General features: G+C 38.7%; 2 protein-coding genes across 3 annotated transcripts in view; one reads left to right on the plus strand and one right to left on the minus strand.

Moving 5' to 3' along the window:
• The window catches only part of LOC311445804 (sulfotransferase 6B1-like), an 83,124-nt gene extending 76,978 nt beyond the window's left edge, over positions 1–6,146 (plus strand). The window contains exon 9 of one of the 2 annotated variants that reach the window (XM_084538294.1): positions 1,501–5,164. In XM_084538294.1, the coding sequence (XP_084394420.1) occupies positions 1,501–1,619 (119 nt within the window). In that variant the 3' untranslated portion in view covers positions 1,620–5,164. Of the gene's footprint in view, positions 1–1,500 lie in introns of both variants that reach the window. The other variant, XM_084538293.1, reaches the window with a different exon arrangement.
• Positions 6,147–10,069: 3,923 nt separating this feature from the next.
• On the minus strand, positions 10,070–23,901 carry CMAS (cytidine monophosphate N-acetylneuraminic acid synthetase). The gene is made up of 8 exons (XM_084506735.1): positions 23,700–23,901; positions 21,269–21,411; positions 20,910–21,065; positions 18,235–18,368; positions 16,867–16,961; positions 15,914–16,085; positions 13,959–14,109; positions 10,070–13,233 (listed from the first exon to the last, which is right to left on the minus strand). Exons 1-8 carry the CDS (start codon positions 23,858–23,860, stop codon positions 12,980–12,982), a joined length of 1,266 nt encoding a protein of 421 aa, XP_084362861.1. The 5' UTR covers positions 23,861–23,901; the 3' UTR covers positions 10,070–12,979.
• Between the last annotated feature and the right edge of the window lie 3,639 nt (positions 23,902–27,540).

The following is a 27,540-nucleotide window of genomic DNA, read 5'->3' on the forward strand; positions in this document are numbered from 1 at the left end:
ATATGCTGACCATGACAACAAAAGAATGGATGACTCAACCACCGGGTGACCTAAGAGGTCGCCTTAAGGCCTTGGCCAAACTGGAATCTGTACTAAAATCTTCAACAGGACTTAGCTTGAATGTGACTTAAAAATACCTCAAGGAGCTGTTTTCTTGTTACTGATGTTTCAGAAGCTTCTTCAGATTAGAATAATTACTAAATCAAAGCCAACATGTTTAGATGGATTTTCATTATTTGTAATTATTTTTTGAACAATCATTGACAATTCAAAAATTAGGGTCACTTCAATTAAGAAAAACTTGTTTTCAATTATAAATAGGGAAACTACATTTCACTAATTCAACAGAATGTTTTTACCAATGAGCTGAAGTAAATGCCAGAATACAATGTCAGGAAAAACAAAACAAACAAAAAAAAAAACAAACAAAACCTGCAACAACAAAAACAGATATAGTCAGTGACTTTTGACAAATCTATGCTGAAAAACTTGAATAATTTCAACATTTTTATTTCCAAGTAGTTTCTATGCAAATCCAGAGGTTTTAGCAAATTTCAATCAGCTTGACTTTTGTGTATATGCATATACATATATATAATAATAATTATTATTATTATTATTCAGGCTTTCTTTTCTTTTCCTTGCTATCCTGAACACTATTTAGTCAACTGCCTTGAGATCATGCACACTTCTTTAGAGGGTGCACGTGAGGGGAAATTTTGAGCATTTCTCATTTAAATATACCAGTTTAAAAACAAACAAACAAACAAACAAACAAAAATCATGTTTGTTCAAACTTCTGATGAGTTGAAAAACAGTTGAAACACTTGTATAAACACATTCAATAGAACACGAATGTGCATGGTCACCAAGAAGTAGTTAACTGACCTCTTAAGTGGTGGGACGTCTCATCTGTAGAAAGCCCTAAAAATTAGGAGCAGGTGTGAGGGTGCAATTCATGTGATCAAGTCACTCTGCTTTCCTTTTTTATGAGTCTTCTTTACTCAGTAGAGAGACATAGCTGCCTTTTTGGCACAACTCATTTGATGAGTTTTAGATGTTGACTATGATTAGATGAATTTCAGCCAGGAAGCAAACATTTTCTTCTACTGACTTTGAAAGAGCTTAAATGGAGACCTTTAACTGCAAACACCTAAGATGAGGCAAGATGCCTCTCTGCCAAGATGACCAAGAGCTCTATTTCCATCTTGGAAACCTGCTACTCTTCATGTACCACTTAGTGTTGTTGGCATTGTCAGGTGACACACAATGAGAAACAGTCTGAGGCGTTAATAGCCTTTATGGATGATGATTCAGCTGTTTCCATCAGAGTCTCACCAGACTGGGAAAATGATTATGAGCGATTCCTGAGACTATGGTTGATGACACAGTAATAATTTATGCCATCTGCAGCATTAATAAAACTAGTCTGCCTTTAAAATGTTTTCAGCACTATATATTGCTAGCCTCAATCTTATTTTTCTGCCCCTGCTCTTCTAGGTACTGTTGGTGATTGGAAGAACCATTTCACTCCAAAACAGAATTTAAAGTTTGAGGAAATATTTAATGAGAAAATGAAGCTCAGCAAAATGGCAAAAAGACTCACCTATGAATTCTGATTCCATGGGCAGAACAATACTCAATTATCAAATTACAAATACAGAGAGAGCAACTGGTGGGAAATTCTGGATGGGGCTAATAGACTGTAAAAGTTAAAAAAAGTTCAGCACTGCTCTTGGAACTGGTGCCTTGAAGATGGAAGCAGCACTGACTGATCACATTCATTTAGCATGTTTACATAAATTTACCTCAGTTATCAGCCTTACTTTTCACCTAGTCAAGCAGTAGAAGTGTGAAGAAGGATTGTGAGATGGAGATTTGAGGACAGGACTGAACTCCAATATCAGAGGGCAGATTTATGTTGTTTTACAGTTAAGTGTCAGACTAATTTTTCAACAACCAAATCTACTTTATCATTTATTTATTTTTTATTTTATTTTGCTCTAGAGTGATATGAATGAAATTCTTAGATCTGGTTTAGGAATTTTACCTAAGATGTTCTTACCCAAGATGTTTTCTTCACTCAGAAGGTGGAGAGGCACAGACACAGGTTGCCCAGCTGTGAATGCCCCATCTCTGGAGGTGTTCAACATCAGGCTGGATGAGGCTTTGGGCAACCTGGTCTAGTTGGTGGCATCCCTGCCCGTGGCAGGGGGGTTGGAACTGGATGATCTTTAAGGCCCCTTCCAACTCAAACCTTTCTATGATAACATGTTAAGAAAAAAAAAGATAAATCCAGTAATAAACTGTATATTTAAAAAATCTAAAAACACATCATAAGAAAATGACCAAAGACTTGACTTTAGACTCAACCCATTCTCATCTACCATGATTTGGAAAGCACCTGTCTTATCAGACTTTATTATCGATACTGAAATTGAAAACTGTAGCAGTACATTTGAAGATTTGCAGTGAGGTTTGTTTGTAAAACTTTCTTCCTTTTTTCCTTTCTTCCTTTCTTTCCTTTTCTTCCTTTCTTTCTTTCCTTCTTTCCTTCTTTCTTTCTTTCCTTCTTTCTTTCTTTCTTTCTTTCTTTCTTTCTTTCTTTCTTTCTTTCTTTCTTTCTTTCTTTCTTTCTTTCTTTCTTTCTTTCTTTCTTTCCCTTTCCTTCTTTCTTTCTTTCTTTCCCTTTCCTTCTTTTCCTCTCCTTCTTTCACAATGCATAGGTTTTGTTTGTAATTTATTTCTGGGTTGTACTGTATAATATTTGTGTTTTAAATGTAAGTGATATATATCCATTCAGATTTCTGTACCATATGTTGGGAAACTATAAAAGTTTTTTTCATTCGACTTTCTCCCTGCAAAATTCCTATTTCCAGTGTTTTGAGTTTCCATTTAACTTCACAGTCCTTGTGCAATAGAATTCAACAGTTCCAGTGTAGCAAATAAACTAGTACTTGGAGACTGTTTAATCTGAGTAAGACATATTTACCCTGCTCTGATAAGACAGGTTTTCTAAGAACTAGCTGTCCGTGTTCACATCCTAGGGACTGTTCTAAGAATGCAGTGAAGATATTTCTTCTGATTTACTGCATGATGTGTTTTCTGTCCACACCTTCAATTTGCCTTGCAGGCTAGCATTAAGTACTCTTCTCTCAAACTTGTTTTTCCCAACCACATAATTACAACACATCAACAGGCAGAGGAAACAGCAAAAACTGATTGAAAATAAACTAATGCAGACAAGCACCGTTACTCTGCTGTGATTCCTGTGTGTTTTGCAGGCACATATCTGTAAGGCAAGCTCATCCTCTGGGTGAGCTGTTTCTGAAAAGTCATGATATGACCTTATTGGTAGTGAATATAGGTGCTCTCTCCAGCCATACTAGCTACACAGCCCTTTTGTTTAATACCTTACTGCTGCAAGCTGACATCAATGCCAACTGTTTGTGCATCTGCACAAATGATACAGGAAGTTACATGCTGAGGACATAAGTAAGAGAAAAGCCTATGCAACAGCAGTCTCTTGCCATTTAGCAATTCAGCCCAAATCAAGGGAGATGCTGCTCTGAGCACTGTTTTATGCAAATCACCCTTTTGGAAACCAGACACTTGATTTTGTACCTTTGCTCCTCTGACACTAAAGTCTTTTGCACTCTAAAATGCCACGAATCGTTGTTGTCCGTGGATGCCTTTCAGGTGTCCTTCTTCTAACTGGCCTATGTCAGAGGTCTGGAATATTACGCTGGGCACTTACCGAAGGATGGGGGCATGTCTTGGTAGCTACTGGCAACCAGGGTCTGCCAGCAGTTGCTATGCCTACCATTTCTTACATTCTCTTTCTTCTTGCTCTTCCGACTGTGTTGCTATTCCCACTCCTCTTCCTATGGCTGTAGCATCCCACCACCATCAAGAGAGATTCAAACTGAATTTTTCAAGGAATCATCAATCTGGTTCCACAGGGCATTTTTGCCAGCTGTGGAGATGTTCTAAAATCTTCAAAACTTCCATAGTAAGATGTTATAAAAAAATTCTCTTCCATTTCTGTCTTTCTTTCTGTCTTTCTTTCTGTCTTTCTTTCTTTCTTTCTGTCTTTCTTTCTTTCTTTCTGCCTTCCTTCCTGCTTGCCTGCCTTCCCGCCTTCGTCTCCTCTCCTCTCCTCTCCTCTCCTCTCCTCTCCTCTCCTCTCCTCTCCTCTCCTCTCCTCTCCTCTCCTCTCCTCTCCTCTCCTCTCCTCTCCTCTTTTCCTTTCTTTCTTTTCCCCTATGTAATTTAAAACTTTTGGAAAAAGAGAGAAATAGGAAAATACTGGTCCAAAATGTACCTAGACCGCAGCAATACCGGATCTGGAAGAAACAAAACCCTGTGCAATCTCTGTTACAGTAAACGGGTACAACATTGCTTCCTATTCAGGTAATATATTTCACCAGAGAAGACTGATTCTCAAGACTGATTTAATTAGTGAGGACAGCATTAAAAATTTATGCCATCAGAGCTGGGTTGTGAGGATTCTACCTGCTCTTGTCAAAGTTAGCCTGCTTTGCTTGCTACCCAGACTTACATGGCCTTTGGGTCAGGTGAAAATGAGAGCAAGAGTATTTGAATGACTAAAACATTTAAGAGGGAAAAGAACACACAGATTCCATGCGTTGCTTCAAAGACATTTTCCCCAGAAACATCACACAATCAACTTTTAAAGTAGTTCTCAAAAAGAGATGTTTGTGCTGGAGAAGAAAAGGCAAATACCCTAGCTGCCTGGCTTTCATTCACATTAGATCTGATACGAGGAGTTTGATGCCTAAAGCAGTTTCTTGGAGGAAAACTGTCTGGTGAGGAATCTCTTGGAATAGCTTCAGGAACAGAAGCTAGAAGAGTACTAAAGGCAAGTTTGCCTGAGGAAAGGTGGGGGGTTGAATGGGAAGAGCGGCCGTGGAGAGAAGGGCTGGAGATCAGTTGGTGGGTTTGTGCACTTGGTCTAAATACAGCAGATGTACTCAGGAGATCAACATGAGGGCTTACATGTATTCATTTGTCATCTAGCAGAGAAAACATTGAGGACCATGAGGAATTTCCGTGGGGTTTTCTTCACTGCCAGCCAACAAGAGAGGAGAGTCACAAATTACAGACAAAGAGCCAGTGGTGCTCGTGCTGTAAAGACCCAGTGGGAACAGGAAGGGAGGAATTAAGCCTGACAGAAAGGCTTGTGGGGGTGAAGGTGATTGCTGCAAGATGATGTTCAGAGGGGGGAGAAAGGACTGTAAGTGGCTGTGTCACTCCCACCAGTTCCAGCTTCACCGGTGACCACAACTGGCTTCATTTTTGAAGAGACCAGCGACCACGAGAGGTGATTCTGCGGTAACTTTTCAATTAACTTTGATAGAAGATAGTCCTCTTTTTCTCCTGAATCTGTTTGCCTGTCCTGCATGCCGCAGTGGACGAACTGTACTACAGGAGAGTGAGACATGGCGGGGCTGTGTGGCTCCCTAGGAAGCCGCTTCCACCAGGCCAAGCATAGAGGAGTGGCGGCACCTTGTGGCCCAGACAGAGAGCGAGCAAGGACTCAACATGACAGCTGCTCAAGTGAGAAACAGAGACGGAAAAACATGAAGGCACAAATTGCATTGCCATGCCTCTTTTTGGATTCTGGCGAAATCGGCCCCACGGGCCAACGCTAAGTGGAGAAATGGTGGTCTTGGGAACCGACTGCAAACCCAGAGTGCCAGAGACCTGTCTGCTCTCTGCTGGTAAAGAGGGAAGCAGCAAGGAACATAAATGTTTGTTCCTCATATACGTACATGTACACTGATCGCAGTGTCTGAGCTGCGAAGCTCTGCACCAGAATTGGGCATTCATTTTCACAGGGTGTTCTGAAGGTCAAAAGCAGAAATGGGCTGCGAAGAGAATCAGGCAGAGGCTTGAGGGGAAGAGGCCTGTTTTCCAGGTACCTAATGACAGTCCTTGTGCACAGCCTGTTAAAACGTCCTTCATTTCTGATTGCCAGCATCTGCCAGGATCTGGGGATGACCAGCCTGCACCACTGAGAATTTATGAGCAGACACGAAGAAGGAATGGTGGGGGGATGACACACTGCAGATGTATAAGCAAATATTAATGGCCAGGAGCAATAAAAGTAGATTTTACTTTTCTGTCTGCAAGACCTTTCCTTACAAAAAAGGACAACTGGGGTCTGTTGTTTGTCATTTATGACCTTGGTAAACTACTTAGACCTAATCCAAGAGCCAGCAGGTATCAGTATGCTGCTCAAACTACAGTTACTTGTCTACGTCTTTTTAGGAGGTGTGAGGAATTTAATCAGTCTACAGCATTGCCTACCAGCTAAATTAAGGATTTACCTACATTACAATAGGAAAAAATGCCATAGCAGGACTGTTGTGGTTTAACCCCAGCAGGCAGCTGAGCACAATCCAGCCTCTCGCTCATTCTCCCCAGGTGGGATGGAGAGAGAACTGGAGAGGTAAAAGTATAAGAATTCCTGGGCTGAGATAAAGACAGCTCACTGGGCAAAGAACAAGCCAGGCACACCAGCAAAGCAAAGCAAGGGATTCGGTTGCTGCTTCTCATGGGCAGGCGGGAGTTCAGCCTCCTCCAGGAGAACAGGGCTCAGCATGCAGATCAGTCCCTGGGAAAGACAAGCCCCATCACCCTGAGTGTCCCCCCTCATTTCTCCTTCTTTATACCAGTTTTATTGCTGAGTGCGATGTCCCTCTGGCCAGTTGGGACACCTGTGGTGGCTGTGCCCCCTGCCAGCATCTTGTGCACCCCCAGCCTCCCCACCGGCAGGGCAGCGCAAGGAGCTGAAAAGGCCTTGGCTCTGTGTGAGCCCTGCTCTGTAGCAGCTGAAACATTCCCATTATCAGCACCGTTTTCATCACAAATCTGAAACATAGCATTGTGTAAGCCTCTATGAAGAAAATTAACTCTGTCCCTGCCAAAACCATGACAAGGACTCATCAGCAGGTGAATGAAGTGCAGTATAAAGCTAGCTCACATATCACTGCTATCCAAGCTTAGACAGCAGTTTAGCTGAAGCAGTCTAGAGCGAGTTCCCCTGCTTCTTGGCAGACGCATCAGTAAACTGCAGTACAGATACACTTCAAAGCACAGATACAGCTAGCTTGTTGTTCTTTACAGTGCCATGCACTGCCAGCAACTTTACCCTGAAACCCCCTGAAATATCCTGACTTTCACTATAAATCAAATGGGTGCTCTGTATAAACACTCAAGCAAGAAACCTGGGGAGCCCTACTCTTTTATTAGCTGCAAGGTGCTCAATGACAAGGTGATAAAAACGTGCCAGTGCATTAAGCATACAAGAGCAGGAAGTAAAAAGCAGCAGTCAGCTTTCAGTTCTTTACAGCGAGAGTACACAAAGGCACCAGTGTGTTGATACAGTGCTATGACAAGTTAGTGCTAGTGCTTGATTGCAAGTAATCAGAAATACTGCAAAAAATCACCCTTCATACTCATCTGGTTCAAGTGTAGCTCCATCTCCTTTAAGAAAACATACGGCAGCATTCACGGAATTGAATCTAAGAGCAAATAATGATAAACACTTAAAACAAATCTTTAAGTTTATTACTATAAATGAATGGAGGTGTTTTACATCCATTTACACCAGATTACTCCACCCCATTCTCAAGCTTTTTAGGCCAGACTTCACTGAATCATTTGCAACATTTCAGTTGGGCATCACTGATCAGAAGGCAATGCATCCCCTTCCAAGCTGACACTGTGTTGATGTGAACAAGATGTAATAAAGAAAAAAAGGTGGGAAATAAGAGTTATCAAACTTTTTAATGGGCTGTACAGTCAATGAAAAATGGTTGTGCAACAACAACCTTAGTTTCTCCGAGGACAAAACCTTTCACTATCCCCACATGTACCTTCAGTGTAAGAGTAAGCACACTAGCTCAGATGTACATGTAGACCGGAATTTAGACCAAAAAATTGTCTGCAAGAGTGTGTGAATAAACAGGACAAGCACATGATACTCACCTGAATATTATTCAAACCTCCAATTGCATTTTGTTTGAAAATTCCGTATGCAGTTTACCATGAGTATCTGTGACTGATGGATCCCAATTTAGCTGATGTCATTATGTTCTTACGTAGTTTCTGTGCTCTCTTTTGCCTTATTTTCAGTGAGTTGTTTTGACGATTAAATGATGAATTCCTGATAGTAATAGCAATGCCATGTTTTGTTCCTTACTGTGTTGGAGATACACTGTTATTTTAGAATGAACCATGGATACATATTGTGAATTAAGCATAAAAATGCACTTGGGAATCTTCCACACAAATAAACAAGTTTCAGAACCAGAGGAAACATAACAGGTGTCAAACCCATGGAACACATGGACAAAGGCTGTTTTAAGTGTGCCAAGGCTTACTAAATCTCTGAAAGACACATTCAGCCTCAGAAATCCATGAGTCATAGATGTTTGGCGGTCACAGGAAAACAGGAAAGAGTTGTCAAACACAACATGGCAAATTTATATTCCTTTGACATCTGCTTTTGGTCATTGCTCATTTCTTCAGTTGTCTTTTCCTAGTTCTCTGTTCCTCTTAATTTTATGGATATGTAACACAACTCTCTTCAGTCATCCTTCCAAAATGAAGAATTCTTTCTTGGCTATTGCTCACACAAAAGCTGATTTATTCCTTTCACCACCTGTCTTATCCTCCTACAAGCCTTTAGAGTTTTACAGCTTTTTTAATATGTAAGAAACAAAACACCCAGTAGTCAAGATACATAAAAATCACTGATTAATACAGTGGAATAACGACTCTTATCCTTTTTGTCCTATACCATTTTCCTAATCACTCCCAAAATTTGGTTGCTTTTTATCTGTTAGTATACACTTCTAAACAATAGGTATTTTCTTTGATCATAACCCCTCCATATAAATGGATATTTTTATACATGAAATTAGGATTGTTTTTCTACCAGCTATTCCATTATATTTATCTATTCAGTTTCATCATCCTGCTCTATACTAACTTGAATAACTTGGTATCATCCCTCTTTATTGCTCACCGCTCATTCCTTTTAACACATTTTCATATAAACAAACCAAAAATCCTTCCTTCTGCAAAAATAAGATAGTGACAACCTTATTTGGTTGCCCACATATATAAATATACCTAGGATGACAAATGGGGATAGACAAACCCATCCAAGAGCAAGGAGAACCAAAACCACTGTTCAACAAATTTTCAGACAAGTGTGTTACTGACAAGTTGTTTTAGCTCATTTATGCAATGGGTTCATGCATAATAGAATGATTTTGTTCCACTGGACATATTTTATTATTGCTCTTGTAACATTGACGTTTAGGATAATTACTCCTGATGGGCATAATGCATTGTAACTAGACTAATTTGGAGTATTTCTGGAAATAAGAATTTATGTTTTTAGAGAATATTAATTGAAAATACAAATTTTTTGAAAAAGCCTTCTCAGCTGGACACTGGAAACGCAAGTTAACTAATATGTGCTTAAAAAGCATTAAGAACATAAAATCACCAAGCATTATAAAGTACCTCAGAACTCACAAGGCCAAGTTTTATGAGATTCATATCGACCTGAAATGAACTAAGGTCAGAACACATTGGATCACCATACAGGAAATGGCACAGAAACATATATTGAACAGGACAGATCAGGTAAAAATGACATAATGGAGCCAGAAGTAGGTGAAGGTTTAACACATACCCCTTCTGCAGAGGTTAACAAACATAATGACAACATGTTACCATCCAACCTTTTCCCCTCTTCTCAATACTCTTGGCAAGAGCCACCAAACAGTCAAGAACAGTAGAGTTCTTGAGACCTGCTTAAAATGGGAATTTTCTCTGAGAACATCCTGTCAGCAAATCCTCAGTACATTCTGCTCAATTTACAAGATGATCCTGACGTAGAAATACCAGGCTAACTCTGACGGATCAGAAAACTGGAAAGAATGAATCTAACCTTTCACAGACACAGGCACAAATCACACTGCAATGTCAAGATCTGAACTTGGACTACTTGAAAATAGGAAACACATGCAAGTGAAGGAGAAATTTATTTAACAGGGGATAACCACACACACAAACACTGAAGATCGGTCTCCAACAGCAGATCAGGGCAAAGACATCGGGCAACTGATTGTGCACCTTAATGAGTAACTTAGGCATTTATTACATCTGTCTACGTTCATGGGATATATTCCATTCACATGGCACAGGAACTTGGAAGCATACCATTTACCATATGCAAGTGCATGACAAATCACTCCATAACCATTCTCCACCTAAAAGGTTAAAGAGAAATGATTATTGAAAATTTCAGTTAACCAGCTATATTTTAAGATAGCTTAATGTAAATTATGTAGTTTTCCTTTTTCAGTCTCACAGAATTATGATAAACAGCCCACATTAGCTTTTTGGGAAATATTTTCATAACAGGCTGTTTAAAAAAAAAAAAAAAAAAAAAAAACACCTTGAGAAACAAATCTGCACATTTTTTCAAGTTCTATGACCAAGCAGCATTATTCCCAAGTTAGCCCACTATAACAAAAATGACAAATGACCACTGAAATTTGTCTGAGTGAACTACACACCTTTAGTGAAGGGCGATTGTGGTGCCAGATATGTTGTAAAACAATATTTAGCAAGATACTACACTTTTCAAGCTTGCCCAGGATCCAGGATTTCACCTTTATGGTGACTGTTACATTCATTGTCACTGCCTCTGCCCCTCTGTGACCATTAAATCCTCCATATGATTGAAGAGCTTTTATAAAATCACGAGGAGCAATGGAGGCTATGCCTCAAGATACTGTAGCTTTATAGTCAGGATTTCCTTTGCAGTGTGAGCAATACAAAAATGAATCTTACAGGCAATAGATTGTGAATTTCCCATATCCTCAGACAGCCTTTATTTTGCACACTGTCTGCAGAGTTTATCATTCATTGTCGTTTGATGTGTCTGACGTAAGATTATACCAGATTTTTCTAACAAGAATTTGTCTAAGTGAAAACATGTATCAACTACCCTTTCTTTCTGCCCCTTATGAACACTCACATTAAAGTTTCTGCATTTCTTTTTGATACCTGTAGAGGTTTGGGGTATACCCACTGCATTTGCAGTACATTCAGCAAGTAGCTGAACCATTAAAGAGTTCCTGATTCAAACAGTAACCCTGGCAATAGTATCGATAGCTCATATTTCTATTATAGTTGCATTTACTCATATTTTTGCTTTTTCTAACATAAAAAGAATAGAAATCAAGTTCATCACAATTTCTCTAAACCTGCCTATCCACAGGAAATTGTTCCTGAAACCAAAGTTTGCAAGTTACTTGACTGTGAGAAGGTGAAGTAACTAAAAACTTAGCCAATTTTAAATGACATTATTAAAGCTGAATTGTTTAAACAATCTAGACTTCTGTAATTTATCACATAGTTTATATGAGTAAAATGATTTATCTACCTATAACGAAGTTCATAGTTCTGTCCAAAATAACTGTTGTTATCCACAGAATTTATCTCATGCAGAGCCCTAAAACCTCAATGAAAGAAATATTTGAACGATAATTTAAGAGGGGACTAATGCAGCTAATTCACCTTTCACCTGTTAACCTTACTACTAAAGGCAGTAAAATAATTTCAAATTTAAAACTTTGCTTTGTAAAGGGAAGTCAACACAAAGTTAATCAGAGAGCAGTAAAACAGTAGATGTTATAACGGGAAGAGATACAGAGAATTTTATGTTGAGAGTCATAAAATAAAACAAACCATTATCATTCATCTCTGTAATAACTGTGTGCCACTGCCATTTTATTTTTATTTTATTTTTTAGTATAACTCAAGGCTGAGCCTGACTCACTGGTAAATGCTAGGATTGAAAACAGACGCATATTTTTAGTGTCAGTTATACAAATGTTTACAGTTCTTCAAATCAAAACAGGAAAAATTGTATTTTACATAAATACAAACACACATATACACCAATTTTAAATTAGCATGCTAAAAATAGTCTGAATATATATTTTATATAAATATTTGTGGAAATGTCAGCTATGATTTTTTCTTCCATGGCAATTCCTTTTCCATAAAATAAACATTAAAGAACATTTTCTTTACTTTTTTTTTCTTTTAACTCATTAGTGATTGTAATAAAGACTTCATAGAAAGAAACAGAGTTTCTGCAAAGGAAAGATTTCAAAGTTAATGGAAGATTTAGTTCTAAATTTGGCAAAGCATTTAGGTATGTTAATTTAAGCACTTAAATAAAACCCAATATAAACAGATTCAAAGGTTAAGATGGCATAATTCCAAATGCTGCTTAATTACTTAGCCCAAAATTGAACACATGCTTAAATGCTTTTGTTAGTTAGTGTTAGTATTAGCTGGCTTTACAGTAACTAAGCTTTTCAAAATATAGGAAAATGTTTGGTAGTTATTTTACACCCAACTTCTCCAGCATATACTAAAACTCTTCCTTCCTAAAGATGTGTCTCATGAAAAGCTAGCACACAACCACAATATCATATAGAAGATAGAGGAAATGTAAATAACTGCACAACTGGCAGAACAAATTTTTTCGAAGTCTGAATTACATATCCACAAATCATAAAAAATCATTATTCCCTGAAAATATTTGTATTATGAAATAAAGATACATCATTCCTTTTGGACAAGTGTAATGATTTAGAGTAGGTTTACATGACACCACTTTTTCTAGTAGTTTCAATTGCACTTAACTGGCTTTTAAAATAATCATGAATACAATCACGGATACTAGCACTTTATCAGAATGGAATCTTTAATTTGAGGGAAACATCTTTTTAACTCTACTGCTGTGTAAAATTTGAAAGGCAGCCATCCGTTGGGATTAAGGCTTACTGAGGGGGAAATGGAGAAGATGAAAAGCGGGGAAGAACGACTGCAGTGTTATTTTTTAAGTAATTCCTTATTTCCACTTCTGCTGCTCTCTTTTTCCCCCTGTATCCTCTCCTGCTGAATTCACGTCTTCCATTTGCTTTCTTGCAGAGTTCACTTTTTCTAACAACAGGAATATGTGTTCTGCAAACTCTCGGACAGCTCCACAACCACCACTGCTTTTACAAATGTAACCAGCAGCCTTCTGAGCAACTGCACAAGCATCAGCGGGCACACCACTCATGCCAGCTTTCTTCAGGCATTCCACATCAGACTCTTCATTTCCTTTTGAGAAAAAATGACAGATATAAAAATACCACAAAGGGAAAAAAATGAGCCAAATCATCATTTTTCAATATACTTATTAATAGTTTTCAGAATTTCTATTCTTGCCACAATTTTCATCTGAGAAGCTCAACAGCACTTTGCATATGTATTCTTAGAAAATCCCAGTGATATGTAGACACTGATCATACTTTACACATAATATTCAGGCAAAAGAATGGTACTACTAAGATGAGTGAAATTATTTGAGCAGCTAAGTAAGCATTTGCAGGACTTAAGTTATCACTAAAATGTAATTTTGTACATTACATAGCTTTCAGTTTTAATTCTGTCTGATTTTTGTTTATATTTCAGAATATATAACTCTACAATATTAATCTGAAATGAACCAGAAGGAATTCAAAAGCGTGAACCACAACTGTTTACTTGTTCAATATCGAAAGATTTTCTAAATCACACTACAAAAATAGGTAAAACATTACTTACAACAGTAGACACTGATTCATCATTGCATTTAATATTTAGATTGTACCCCAACAGGACTTCAAATAGGTATTTGCTTTTGGTGATTTTGTATTGTAATTTGCACTCTAATCCCACTATGTTTACTGTATTAGCAATGGGCAAAGTCATTTTGAAGATGAGCAGTGCTACGAAGTTTGCATGTGTATGCTACATGAAATTTTACTACCAAAGAAAAAAAAAAAAAGAAAAAAGAAACTGACCTAAGTAAGCAACTTCTTTCCAGCTCAAGCCAATGTATTTTCGCCAGTCTTCCAGGACTTGTAATTTATCTGTTGCATTAACTTCTGCTACACATTCCAGCTGCATGGCTGGCAGGGTTTTTGAACAATCTCTTTCAGAGATGAGTCGAACCTATTAAATCAAGTTAGAATAAATTCTATATACAAGGGAAAAAAGCCATTTAAGTTGATTTACAAAAAGAGACTAGAAGTTTCAGATGTAGGCTTTCTTAGATATCAGAAGAGTGTTGCATGACTGGTTTCTTCATTCAGAACTCAGAGTGGAAGTGATTTGTGTCCAAAAAACACATTACAGTCTTGAAATACAAGTTGCTTTGGGAAAGCGAAACAAACTGTAGGCTTCCTTGAGCTTGAGCACAAAACAGAAGTTTACATTTATCTTTTTAAAAGCAATATGTACCAAATAAAAATACTGGAAATCATGGTACAGTGCCACGCTCACTATCTAATGCAGTAACATCTAACCTAAGCCATAGCAGGGAATAAAAGAATTTCCAAGGAAAGTATCAGCAGTTTTTGTAGAAGTAGAATATTTTTAAGTGTTTTTCCTGATTCCTCTGCCTTATAATGTTACCACATTAGTTACAGTAGGACTTCAGAGTGTCAAGAGACCCCTAAAGAGACAGAAGTGGCATGGCACATTAATCTCTGGAAGTTCATTCGAAATTTTAAATTTAGAAATGATGTATAATGTAGGCTAAAACCAGATTACTGCATCAGGATTTTTAAGGATTTCAGACACAACTACTCCAAGGTTTTTGCCCAAGTTGTGGACAAGCTTATCTTTGTTGTTGTTTATTGCTGTTAAATGCTAACAAGTATTTGGCATTAAGCACAGAATGAATGGGAGCAGTGCACAAAGCAAGAGTACACCAGAACCATGCACTAGAAATACAGCAAGTGTGGCACAAAGCCCAAGAGGTTTTTAATAATAAATTCCAAGTCACTAAGTATGAGAATGGGCACCCAGAGGCAACAAAACAATCATTACAAGCTTCCTCCCTTCTGCCTCACAGAAAACAAAGCTGAAGAAGTTTTGAAAAAACACATGCTTCATTCCACTACCCCAAGGCAGCACCAGCTGCACCTAAATATATCAGGAACATCTTGCCTAACCTGTTACAACAACAGAAAACCAAAATGAATCTGCAACAAACTACTCAGGGTTTAACTATCTTTGTCTTATCCATGCCCATCTCTCTGAAGAAAGCCCAAATCTGTACTTAGTTCTTACCCCAAGACTTAGTTCTTACTCTAAGAAATTCTTCTAGCTATATCAAAAGCAGCAGCACAAAGAGAAAATAACAGGAAGGCTAATTTTACACAATGCAAGCAAATAGTCTGTTCAGCAGAATTTAGTAATAATAATAATAATAATTCAGGAAAGCATTCATATTACAGTGTGTTATTTTTTTCATTTGACTTCTTACAACTTAGGAGCACATAAGTTATGGTTAAAGCAACTATGTGGACAAAAGCAATTGGGGTTTAATTTCCCCTCTGCCATAAAAATGGCTCATCTAGGATGAACCAAGTAATTTGCCTGGGTATCCTTCTTAGGTAGCTAAGAGATAACAACATATTCCTGCTTTGTAAAGCTGTTGGAAAAACATACAATTTATACAGCAGAGACATGTCACAATAAACAAGAAACTGACTGCTAGCTAATGTGTACGTAGACTAAAGAGCACACAATATGACTGATGCTAGCAAAACACAATACAAATTTCTTTCCACATTTTTCCAGGACAAACAGAGAAAGATGCCATAGCTGATATGAATGAAATGGATCAGTTTATCAGAATACATTTATTTTACTCTACAGAATCTGAAAACAGCGTTTGCCCCAACCCTGAACCAGTGTATCATCCTGCTTGATCTCATCATAAAGTGTCATGCTTTAGAACAACACTTACCTCGATTCCCCTTTTCTTTAGCAGATTGATACCAACAATATCTCTATAATCGTAGGAGACCATTTCCTTCTGATCTTCTGTGACATAAATGCGACCATTTGTCAGGCATCCATCAATACTGCAAACCAATAGCTTCACTTCCTTTAATGGTTCCTTGCCAAAATACCCAAAGCTAGACAAAGAAGTTATCTTTTTAGATGGAAGTTTTTGCACACTCTGAAAACAAACATTTCAAATACAATTGTGACCTTCACACAGAAGAATTAGCTTTGAAATTCTTTTTTTTCCCCTAACGCCTTTTCTCATTACCTTCACTCTCCAAGTAGATTCTCCTTCAATGAAAAAAATATAAAGCCATCTAAGACAGCTCAGTTATATTACCCACTTAAAAATTAGGCATTCATTTCCCTAGCATAAAAGCTTATGTTCTATTAACACTTATGGCAAGAAAAAATAAAACGGAGTAAAGGATGAAAAAGGTACAATAAACACATCCCATTCACAGCTGCTATTTCTTTGTAGAGATACACAGTATCTGCAAAGAAAAGGCAGCAGGCAAAATGTAATCAACTCACGCCTTTTACTTGGAGCACTCTTAGTCATGTGAATTAGTAAGCATGATCTAGACTGCGGAAACCTAAGACAGCTCAGCTAAAAAGGCCAGAAATGATACTAACACATTGCTATGGTATAGTGAGGCCCACAATCCCTTTTCCCAGGCTGAACTTACATGAACTAGCAAACAAGAAACACATACAAACAGTGCAAAGGTAATTCAAATGATTTAAAGAAAGAAAGGAAAAATGATGAATGGAAATTAAATTATTCAATTATATTTGATTTTGATTAATTTCTGAAATTGCAATTAAAAAAACTACTTTATGAATTCTCATGATCATTCTTTGAAACAATGACCAATATTAAAGAAATGAAGGAATGAGATTTGCTTTTACCTCAGTACTCTTTGCTCTGCAATAGGCCAGTCAATGTCTATATCAATATCCACACTATGCTCAGCACGCATTTCATAGTAGGCCATTTTACCACCCTAGATAAAATAGAACCTATTACAATTTTCTGCTTGGGTTAATAAAGCTACAAAACTCTACAATTTAGTATCTTGTAATGAAAGTTGGTTACATGGAAGTCATGCTGACTAGCTTAGAAGCTAGTGAGCCACCAACAACAGTATTTTGTCAGCTACACAGAACCAAGCATTTGAAACTTTATATAAGCCACAGTTAATATCTTCCTTGCACAACTAGAGGAAGTGTGCAACTAGGCTAGTATTCATTAGGTCATACTGATTCAATAGGTCTTTTAATGCAGTAAAGCAGTAATACCTTAGCACTGAATCAATACAAGTATGTTTATTTTTTGCTTTCTGTCTACGCAAAGACTTCATCTCAACTGGAAAAACATCCACCAAAACCCAGTGTAATTTAAAAAAAAATAAAAGCCCCGATCCCCTGATCCTCAGAGAGTTAGTGGCCAACTTTCAAAAAATGTGTAATTCAGCACAACTGTACAACTTCGCATCAATGCCTGCAAGTCCACACAGCACTATCCAGTGCTGCATGTGTCTATCCAAAGCATAGAAAACTAAAGCTATTACCTCTAGATTAGTAATGTATCTGCAAAAGAGCTAAGAATATAGTATTCTGACATAACTAGTACAGTATTCATATCACAAAAGTGGAAATACCTACATTAGGCTTTTTTCCAGTTGTGATGACAAACATTGGAAATTATCTGTAAGATGACAAACTTATCTTGCATGAGAAAGTTAAGAGACTATTTTTATAGACAAACAAAATTAAAGCTGAAGTAAATATGTTTGCTCTGTATTACTACACAAGGACACAAACATCAGGAAAGGGAAAAAGACTGTTTAAACTACAGCACAAAATAGGCATAAGGCAAAATGTCTAAACTTGACAAGAATGCAAGTTTATAGATTGTATGAGAAGCCTGTAGCACTGCAGGTCAGTTTTATACCCTCAGTAACGCTAAACTGAATTATAAGGTATGCACTTACATAGCAGTAAATCTACATGAAACTCAGGTTTTTAGGCTTATAAGTATATACAGTTCAATATTATTTGTACAAATTTGTTGTGAAGGAGGCTGTAACTGGTACTGCCCTAACTACAACCAGCCCTCTTAAATTACAAATAATATGCTGTCCTAAAGTCAAAGTGCAGTTAGTAGATACTGATGGCATCAGAAACTGAAAGACATCATTGAATTCAAAACACTCTGTGACAAGAGTAAAAGATACATTTTTTCAAACAGCCGTAAAAAAAAACAGAAGCACTAACCTGCAAGTAGCCTTTCTCAATCAAATGCCTCTTTGCAAAATAAAATGATCCATTTTCATACAGCTCCCCAGGCCAATCTTGCCTCCGGTACCGTTTTGCTGGATTCAGGTTTTGGGGTTCTGTCATTTTGTTTTCTGTTAACAGACAGAAATGCCAAAATAAGTTTTCCAGAATCCCTGTTCAAAATCACTTAATAACTTTCTGTAACACAGCTTTCTGTTGGAAAATTAAGGACACAGTTCAGTCACCATCTTATTTCATTATTATTTCTAATTTTTTAGCTTTATAAAGAATCACTGAATTGCTTGCTCTTTTTTGGAACTGTGGGTAACGAAGTGGAGAACTGTCCTGCATTTCTAGCAGAGTAAAATAAAGTTCTACTTTCCAACATAAAAATAATAATTAAAAAAATCCTGAGATGTTATCATCTCCTAAAACTGATTTCTGAAAGTAGTAGGGGGATATTCTTCTAGAGTGTTCCTGCTAGTGTGAAGGAAATACCATATCCCTTCCATAATCTATCTCCTAGTACACAATAGGAAGGGGTTTAGAGGCTAAGCACACAAAAAAAGCATTCAGCTACATACACCTAAAAAACAAAATGCCCTAAAAGAACGGAGAGCTGAGAGGACCATCTTGAAATCTGAAAGGTGAAAAATAAGCATAGAAGAAATTTTGCCTGTGGAAATATCTCGGTACTTCCCCAAAATACTTCCTATTTAGAGATATACATAATATTAACCATTCTTATATGGTTTAATCGGTGTCCACACTGATTTTTTTCACAAAATGATTAGTTCAGATACTGTCACATTTTTATTTTCTAAAAATGAATATGTTCAAGCAGTGCCTTTGAACAAGCAAGATCCTGTAAGATCTCATACTGTTAGCAGAAACTGAACCAGCAGCCAGAGACTTCCGTTTTTAAGCCACCCCAATTCACATGCACAAAGCAGCTAAAATTCATTGGGTCTCATTATCCCATGAAGAAGTTAGAGGGTATTCTCAAAAACCCAAAACATGCTGAAACTTCCATATATATGAACTTAGTGTTCAATAAATACAACTTTGTGCTTAATGAAGTTGACATTCCTAAGCAGGGGAAGACATCTGTGTATTTCAGGGTACATGAATATTAAACCTCAATGCTGAAAGAACAACAGAAATACACAGGAAGAGGTACAATCAGTATTTTAAATTAGTCTGAGAAGAGCACAATACTGAACTGGATTCTACTCAGGCAAATTGGTGTTACCTGAAACACTGTGTTCCTGAAAGGCAAGCTGCTTTTACCCTTAAGCTGTGAATGTTTTCAAAATTTTTAGCTTGTTCTCCTCATATGTATGCCTTGCAGTTGAGTAAATCTTTTGCTACATTAAAAGACTTCAGGTATCTTCTTGCACTAAAGAGCAATTTGCTCTTTTAGGTAGGCATCCAGGCTTTTTTATTGTAACAATTTGAGGATAGATGTTATTTACAGAGGTCAATACAGGTTACCAAATACCTATGGAGAAGTGCTGGCACACCATCATTTCAAAGCCACATGGTACATCCAAATGAGATTTAGATTTTCAGATGTCCATCTAGCATCTCAAGACATGAAGTGGACTTTCACCTAGTCATCTAAAATACAAACCACAGAATCCTACACTTCTATCCATGATTTTGATATTCCTCTTACACATTTATCAATAAACTTTCCTCCTCTTATGAGGAAAAAGGAGTATGTTCATGTTATCTGTTTATTCTAAACAAAGGCCAAATTTTTATTCCAACATACCTCCAGTATCAACATTCATCTACTTCGCATTTTCTTTTACAGCACGATACTTTGTGAACTCACAAAAAATTACATCTGAAACATTTTAGATATCAACAGAATAACATTAGTATCTGAGTAACATATTAATTTTTAGAAAATAAAAATGTGACTGTATCTGAACTAATCATTTTGTGAAAAAAAAAAAAAAAAGGAAGCAAAAATGTCTACTTTAATCACAGAAACAGAAGCAATGTGGGGAATAGTTCTTAGTACAAGCACAGAAGGTACTTATCTAGCTATGATAACATATAAGCTTTTTAAGTAAAGTTCAGTCCTGAGTCACCTTGGAAAGAAGAATATTTTGTCTAGGAAAAACAGTATTTCTCTGTATGAGCTACTTGACTTCGGTCCTTATGAATCAAAGGCAGTTTGCAATCTCACTTGAGTCAGCTGACAGTTTAGCAGGCTGAAAACAACCCTAAGCCTCCAAGCTATGAGGTTGCCATCCGGTCTTGACTAAGATTTAGCTCACATTATTTGCTACTTATTAGCTATCACACAGTAATACTAAACAGTTCCCTAGTTAAGACAGGACCTCAGAGTCATGTCCACAAAAACATCAACACCCACCACGCAGATGTTGACATGTAAAGTTTGGGGAAGTTATTTTTTGAACCTAGACAAGATAATAGTATTTTCATTTTCAGCATCTTAAGATTGTCTGAGCAATGATCAGTAATATTAAAACAGCACTACTTAAGAGGAATCTTAAGTGATCTTAACCTTTCAAAGAAGCCAGCCTATGTCTCTAAAGGCCCTTCAAGATATAAATGTCATAGGTACAAACATTAAACACTTGAATAAGTAAAACTTTGATTAATTTTAACTGTAACCAGAAACAGATAAATATTACCTCCTTTTTTTACCTCGCTCCATCTAAATTGATGCCGTCTCACAACAGAGAAGACAGAATCAAAGCCCTCTTTCTGGATCAGATCTGCCACTTTTATAAGATCACTGGGATGTAAACAGGGAGATGTTGCTTGAATATTTCCTACAATATCAACCTCTAAAGAAAAATAAAGAAACATTTATGAAACAATGAGTATTTTAATACATACAACCCCAAAATGTGGTATGAGTGGATGCCACAAAAAGAGAATCTTTCCAGCTTTAACTTACTATAGGACTTACTTATTTTTCTAAATACTAAGTGCATCATTCTTACAGGGCTACAACATAAAAGCTCAGCATGTTTCATTACTGATTTACCCTGATGATGATTAAGAAACTCTCTGATAGCTTCTAGAGAAGTAGAGGAGTCTTGAGATACTTCAGGGCTTCGACGATGAACTTGGGCGCCAAACTGCTTTGCAACCTTCTCGATTTCATCATGGTCTGTAGAAACCCACACACTGTTGGCAGACAGCGACAGAAATGAATGATTACATACAGAACAACACCCAGTACTGTCCACTTGTCTGCTGTAATCTGCTAACCTGAACAACTCCCTGTACTATACCTGGCAATGAAAGCAACTAGTTCTTTTATTTGTGTGGTAAAACTACTTGTCAGTCCAACAAAGCACTTTTAACAACAGGGATAAAACACACACACATTCATCAGATTGTACAATCTAAAGCCTGGGTTGCATTTCAATTTAATTCTGTAGGGTGCCTGATCTACCACATCCATAGGTATCTTAAACAACATAAAATTCAAAGTTGTAACTAGAAAAAAAATCTATTGCCAGCATGCCACAATGTTAGGCATGCTAAAAGATCATTGTATTATGACTGTTTTGAATGATGTATTCAAAATCACTGCAGAGTTCAGAAACAAGGCTAACAGTAAGTAAAAATGCCACTCAGACAAATAGCTTATCCTGCAAGCATTTTAAAATCTATCAGTTAGGCTCCATACAATCCCAGGGAAAGAACTGTTCAAGTTACAACTGTGTGTGTGTTGTGGCACTGAAAACCTTCAATACTAGCAAGGCAAGACTGTTGTGCGTCAGAGATAACAAACATTTACAAAAGGAAGGACAAAGTCTGAGTATCATGTGAAGGTAAACACCACCTGAATACTGTAAGGTGGCTGCTGCCATCATTATGACAAAAAAGCATAGGAGATGCAGAAACAAAAATGAAAAAAAACTTTATTCTCTCAGCAATAACGGCATTCTCAGTGCACTGCACATAGCAAGTAGTGCTTTAGTTAAACTTTTCCATTCAAAGACATCATGAGATTATCAGAATCTGTGTACGACAGTGACAGCAATATCAAATCACACCCACGTAAATGAATGCAGAAGATGTATTTTCCGTAACCTCCTTCAGGATGGCTAGTTTAAACATACCCTACCCATTTGACTAACAGTGTTTTGCTGTGTAATGTGTACACTGTCAGTACAGCTGCTTCAAAGGGGACTTGAAAACCCATCACACTTTCATCTAACACACCTGTTATGCCTCACTCCTATCAGGAAAATTCAAGTAGAAACGTGGAGGTCACTCAAACCCTCATATTCATAACAGGTTGTTAAACAATACGGATTCACCTGCATGAAGTTATTATCAATGATCTAGGTCAGAAATGTTTTAACTGTTTCTTTATTAAAAATAAAGCCACAGATGCTTACTGTACTTTTCAGACTATGGTAAGGTTTTATGGGATAATAGTACAGTAGCTATGGGATATGGCAGATTTGTGCATACGTCCAGCTCTGAATCTTGTCAGGCTACATTTGTACACTTTACTATAAAACCTGAAGTTCAAGTCCCTGCTCCTAACATAACACAGAAGGTTTGTATCAGGAAGTTGCACCTAAGCATGCTACGTACCAAGAGTATCCTAACCACGCACTAGTTTTGATTACAGTTACTAGTATGTGTGCGGAAAATTCTCATGTTTCTTCTGGTAGAATGAAAGAAATTCATTCATGAACTTCTTTACCGAAAGGGTTGTTAGGCACTGGAACAGGCTGCCCAGGGAAGTGGTGGAGTCACCATCCCTGGAGGTCTTTAAAAGACGTTTAGATGTAGAGCTTAGGGATATGGTTTAGTGGGGACTGTTAGAGTTAGGTCAGAGGTTGGACTCGATGATCTTGAGGTCTCTTCCAACCTAGAAATTCTGTGATTCTGTGAAATTTGTAATGCCCATATTCTTAGCACAACTGATGTGTTTGCTTCTATGTGACTAACGGTTGCTGCCAAAGTTTCACACACTTTGCCACAAAGTGAGCTCCTGCTTCCGAGCACACAATTATTTCATTCTCTTTGGCAATTCTGAGACTTTCTCTGCCTCCAGGACTCTGGGAACTTGGAGAGGCTGACAGAAGCACGCTCCCTCAGCCTTACACAGCGCAGGCAGGGGGATGATTTTACTGCTGTCTTCGCATACGTAGCACGAAGGCACAAGGAAAACTGAGCAACATTTTTTGGGCACGCGCAGCACTAGGACACTCTGCAGGACCACAAACGCCACTTGAGATGTCGCAGCTCTGTCACAACGAGGGCAACCAGCCTCGGGTCACCACCCCTGACACCCTTCCTGCTCCCGGCTCCCCAACCCCCGCAGCCCCACGCTGGCTCCCGAGGGCCCAGCACCCCGCCGGCACCGACCCTGCCTGGGGGTAACGGCCCCCGCCCACCCTCACACACCCGGGGGGGTTGGGGGGGGGATGCGGAGTGCGCATGCGCACCTGTGGAAGACGCCGGCGTCCAGCGCGGCGCGCAGCACCCAGCCGACGAGCGGCACGCCCGCCAGCAGCTTGATGTTCTTCAGCGGGATCCCCTTGCTGCCGCCGCGCGCCAGCACCAGCGCGGCCAGGTGGGCGCGCGGCCGCGCCTCGCCCGCCTCCATGCCGGGCGCCCTTCCCGCTACCGCGCGTGCATGATGGGAAGTGTAGTCCCGCTCCGCGCCTGCGTGTGCGCGAGGGGGCGGCCGTTGGGCGGGGACGTGAGGGAGGCTGGCAGGCGGCATGGCGGCTGGGGCAGGGCGTGGCGGGGCTGCCCTTGCAGCCTGGGGCTGAGCACGGCTGCAGACTGTGTCAGGAGTGCCGCGTGGCTCTCAGCTGACTGGATTCAGTAGCTTTCCGTCAGCTGCCAGCATAAATCTTCAAACTTTCACGTCCTTCCCGTGGGGAGAGCGCCGGCAGAGGGCAGAGTAATCACACCGGAGCCTTTAGACGTGAGAACATAAACCATTCCTCGCTTGTTTTCCACCTGCTAATAACCGCGTTAAGCGTAAAACTACGCCCCAAGTTCTAAGAATTCACCTCTAGAAACCGGATGGATAAAATAAAGTGATGCACTACCAATGCTATACGGCCGCAGAGGAAATTGCTTTTTAATACAATCTGGAAAATAGGAAGTAGAGGCTGTTGAGCAGCATTATGAAGTCAGTCCTGGAGACTCGCGTTCTCAGTCCATCCCGGGAACGTGTCCCACGTTTTGCTGAAGTTGTCCTCAGGTTATCTGAGATGTGTCACAGAGCAGATGGAGCTTGTCTACCGCTGCTGGGGGAAACACTCCCAGTTATATTCAGCTCTAGGAAAACATTAAAAAGAATAATTGCTGGGGTTTTGTTCTTTCTGAAGAGGACATCTGTTCAATGAAACACAGCAAAGAGATCATATGCTCTATTAAATCTCTTTCTGAGCTTCTTAGATAGATGCTACAATAATCAAAATGCCTACACATTAAGTAGGATACCTGCCAGAATAATCAAAATGCCTACAAGTTACGTAGGAATGGGTTGAAAAGATTTGTCTTTTGGTTCATCACATTGTGAAAATTGGATGATTTAACAGCGAAGATACTTGAACTTCATAATTCAGTTTGGTACTTTCTCATAATCCAGGGATATCCTAAACAAGGAGCTGATTCTGGTTCACCTTTTATTTACAAAGAAAAGAAATGACATTAGAAGATCTAGCATGCATCATAGCTTTTCTAGATTGGGTTCATCTAGTAAGAATTTTTATTACAGGTCTGTACATAATTAAAACCTGTTTGTATTTTTTCCCTTCACACCAAAAGCACGTCTTTTACTCGTGGGGCTGGAATGATCCTCAAGTTGATATCTTAAATACTGTTGCCCTTCTTCATAGACATGTACCTAACCCAGTCTCTTAGACTATCAGTACTCCAGGCAATCTTGAGAAACATATGATAGCAAAGCCTTTCCTAATCTTTACTGAATCTTCCTTTCTGCAATGTTAGCCCATTCATGTCTTATCTAGAACAGATATTCAGAACGGTTTTATTTCCTATCTCTCTATAACAGGCATATGCATATTTCAAAATAGGCACCATCTCAATTCTTAGACTTTTCCTTTTTAGGAGCAAGTTACCTTCATTTAGTTCAAATCTTCAGGCTTCTGATCATGCCCATTATTCTCAAGAATGCTGATAATGTAGGACTCAAAATTAAACAGAACATTGCAAGTGAGAGAAGCAAAAGTACCAGTACCTCATGTACCTTGAAGGTCGTATTCTCATTTGTACATCTCTAGTTTTCCTTTTCTTGCACAATATTGACGTAATTCAGCCAGTGATTCACTTTGGCCTAAGATTTGCTCCTGCAAGAGCTGATACATAGCCAGATGCTTCCAAGCTGTGTCTTTGCATCTGGCAATACCTGCCCAAATGCAGTATATTGCATTTGCTCCTACAGCAACCAGTTCTGTCCCCACCTTAAAATATTTTCATGTAAACCATGTTCCCCTAGTTTATATGAAAGACATGTGCGGCATTGTCATGACTTTTAACTAAAGATATCCATCCTCCTGTAGCTGTAAGCCTAGTTTTGTAGATTGAATTTATAATTATTTGACTTGTTCCAATTAAGCTATTATTGACTGATAGACTAATGGCCCAAATGCATCTATATCAACATTTTTGTTCAAAACAAGAGTACACTTCTGAATTGAATCTCAAAGCACATAAACTATTACTGTGTCACACTACTTGCTAAAGCACGTTTGGATAGTTTCCAGGCTATTCCCCCCACCCCCACCCCCACCCCCACCCCCACCCATTTTTAACATATGTGGCATTTTATGCTTTATGGGCTTGATAACACTGAGATTTCAGCAGACAGTTGATTTAGTATCCAAAGATGAAACTCTGAGCTAGTCTGAGTATATATTACTAACCTAAATATATTTTGACTTGTTTCTTCTGTATTTGTACTGGCAGCTTGCTCCTGAAGGGACTGTGTGGGTTATAACACTCTGAGATAAGAACATTTGCTATTCTAATAATAGAGCAGTGGAGAACAAAACAAAGAATACAATGCTATGCTTTCTGTTTCTTTGGAGCATGTACTCTGTTTTATGTAATCATGAAATGGCCTGCAGGCACAGGTTTCCCAGAATGGATGAAAGGGTTTCAGCTCTCCCATCACTGCTAGCTAGTGCAGCACACATTCCCACATCACATAATGTGGTTGTGGTCTTGTGACTGTACAGCCTGCCCACCCCTACTCCTATCACGTCCAACTATCCTTGAACAATGAGCCCCAAACTGGCTCATTTCAAGGAAATACTGATAAGCTAGCAAAAGTAGGGGGAATAAATCTATTTTAAAAACATGTTCCATGTCATGCTATTCCACTGGGGATAATAAAATCTGCAAATTTCCTTTCTGGCCATAGTTCAGTTGCTATAAACTATCACACTGTAGTTTTGCTTAAGAAAGAAGTCCATTCATTCACATCTGTGCATAAGAGCAGGGAGACAAATGAACAAAACTGAAGGTATTAGGTAGATCTGTGCCGAGCTGTTACTGTGATCACTGTTCAAAGGTTATGACCTACTAACAGGCAGCACGCTGTCGACCTTAGCACAATGGCTATTAATCTCTTGGATGTTTAGAGCAATACTTTGTTATGCAGTATGTGACTGTTAAATACAATGTGTTTCAAGCATGGCCGAACAAGAAACCTCATCCTAATGAGTGCCAGGGTCTGCATTCAAACCAACATCCTCTGAACGGCCAGTTGTGACATCTACCCTGACCTCCATCTTCTGAACTGCCAGTCAGTCATGAGTCTGTTCACAGTGATTGCAACACTGTTCTTAGTCTGTAAGATGGGAAAAGTGTCTAACAGTGGTTCTCTGAAGCTCACATTGGAGCTTCATGAGTCAGAGCCTTTCTGGTATGTTGGTGAAAGCCTGACTCCTTAATAACAATGGTAAGACTGCCATTGACCTAACGGGCCAGGAGTAAATTTGTGTGCATGAAGTGTAGTTCCGTGTCAGTAGGGCCCCAAAATGATCCATGCAGGTGGCTCCAATTGCAGGCTCCTATTTTTTCTGGGACATACCTAACTTAATGAGTGCTACAGAAAAAGATCAGAAAGACTCAATGAAAGCATGTATTGGAAATCTCTGACTCAGAATCTCCCTCAGATTTGGGGAGATTCTGCTATATCTGGGTCATATGGAAGTTACTCTTTGCCTTTCTCAGGTACAGGAAAGCTGAGAGGCTCAGATCTTGCCTTGCCTGCACTGAACTGTGGATACCTCCAGTGGAGTC

This window comes from Aythya ferina (genome assembly GCF_964211825.1).
Source record: "Aythya ferina genome assembly, chromosome: 1".
Classification (NCBI taxonomy): domain Eukaryota; kingdom Metazoa; phylum Chordata; class Aves; order Anseriformes; family Anatidae; genus Aythya; species Aythya ferina.

Excerpts from the sequence above, each read along its gene's own strand:
- CMAS (XM_084506735.1), bottom strand. The coding sequence starts at position 23,860 with ATGGAGGCGGGCGAGGCGCGGCCGCGCGCCCACCTGGCCGCGCTGGTG. Across the intron at positions 16,962-18,234 it reads TTGAGAAAGGCTACTTGCAG|GGTGGTAAAATGGCCTACTA; the intron begins GTTAGTGCTTCT and ends TATTTTATCTAG. Across the intron at positions 14,110-15,913 it reads TAAAGAAAAGGGGAATCGAG|GTTCGACTCATCTCTGAAAG; the intron begins GTAAGTGTTGTT and ends TTGATTTAATAG.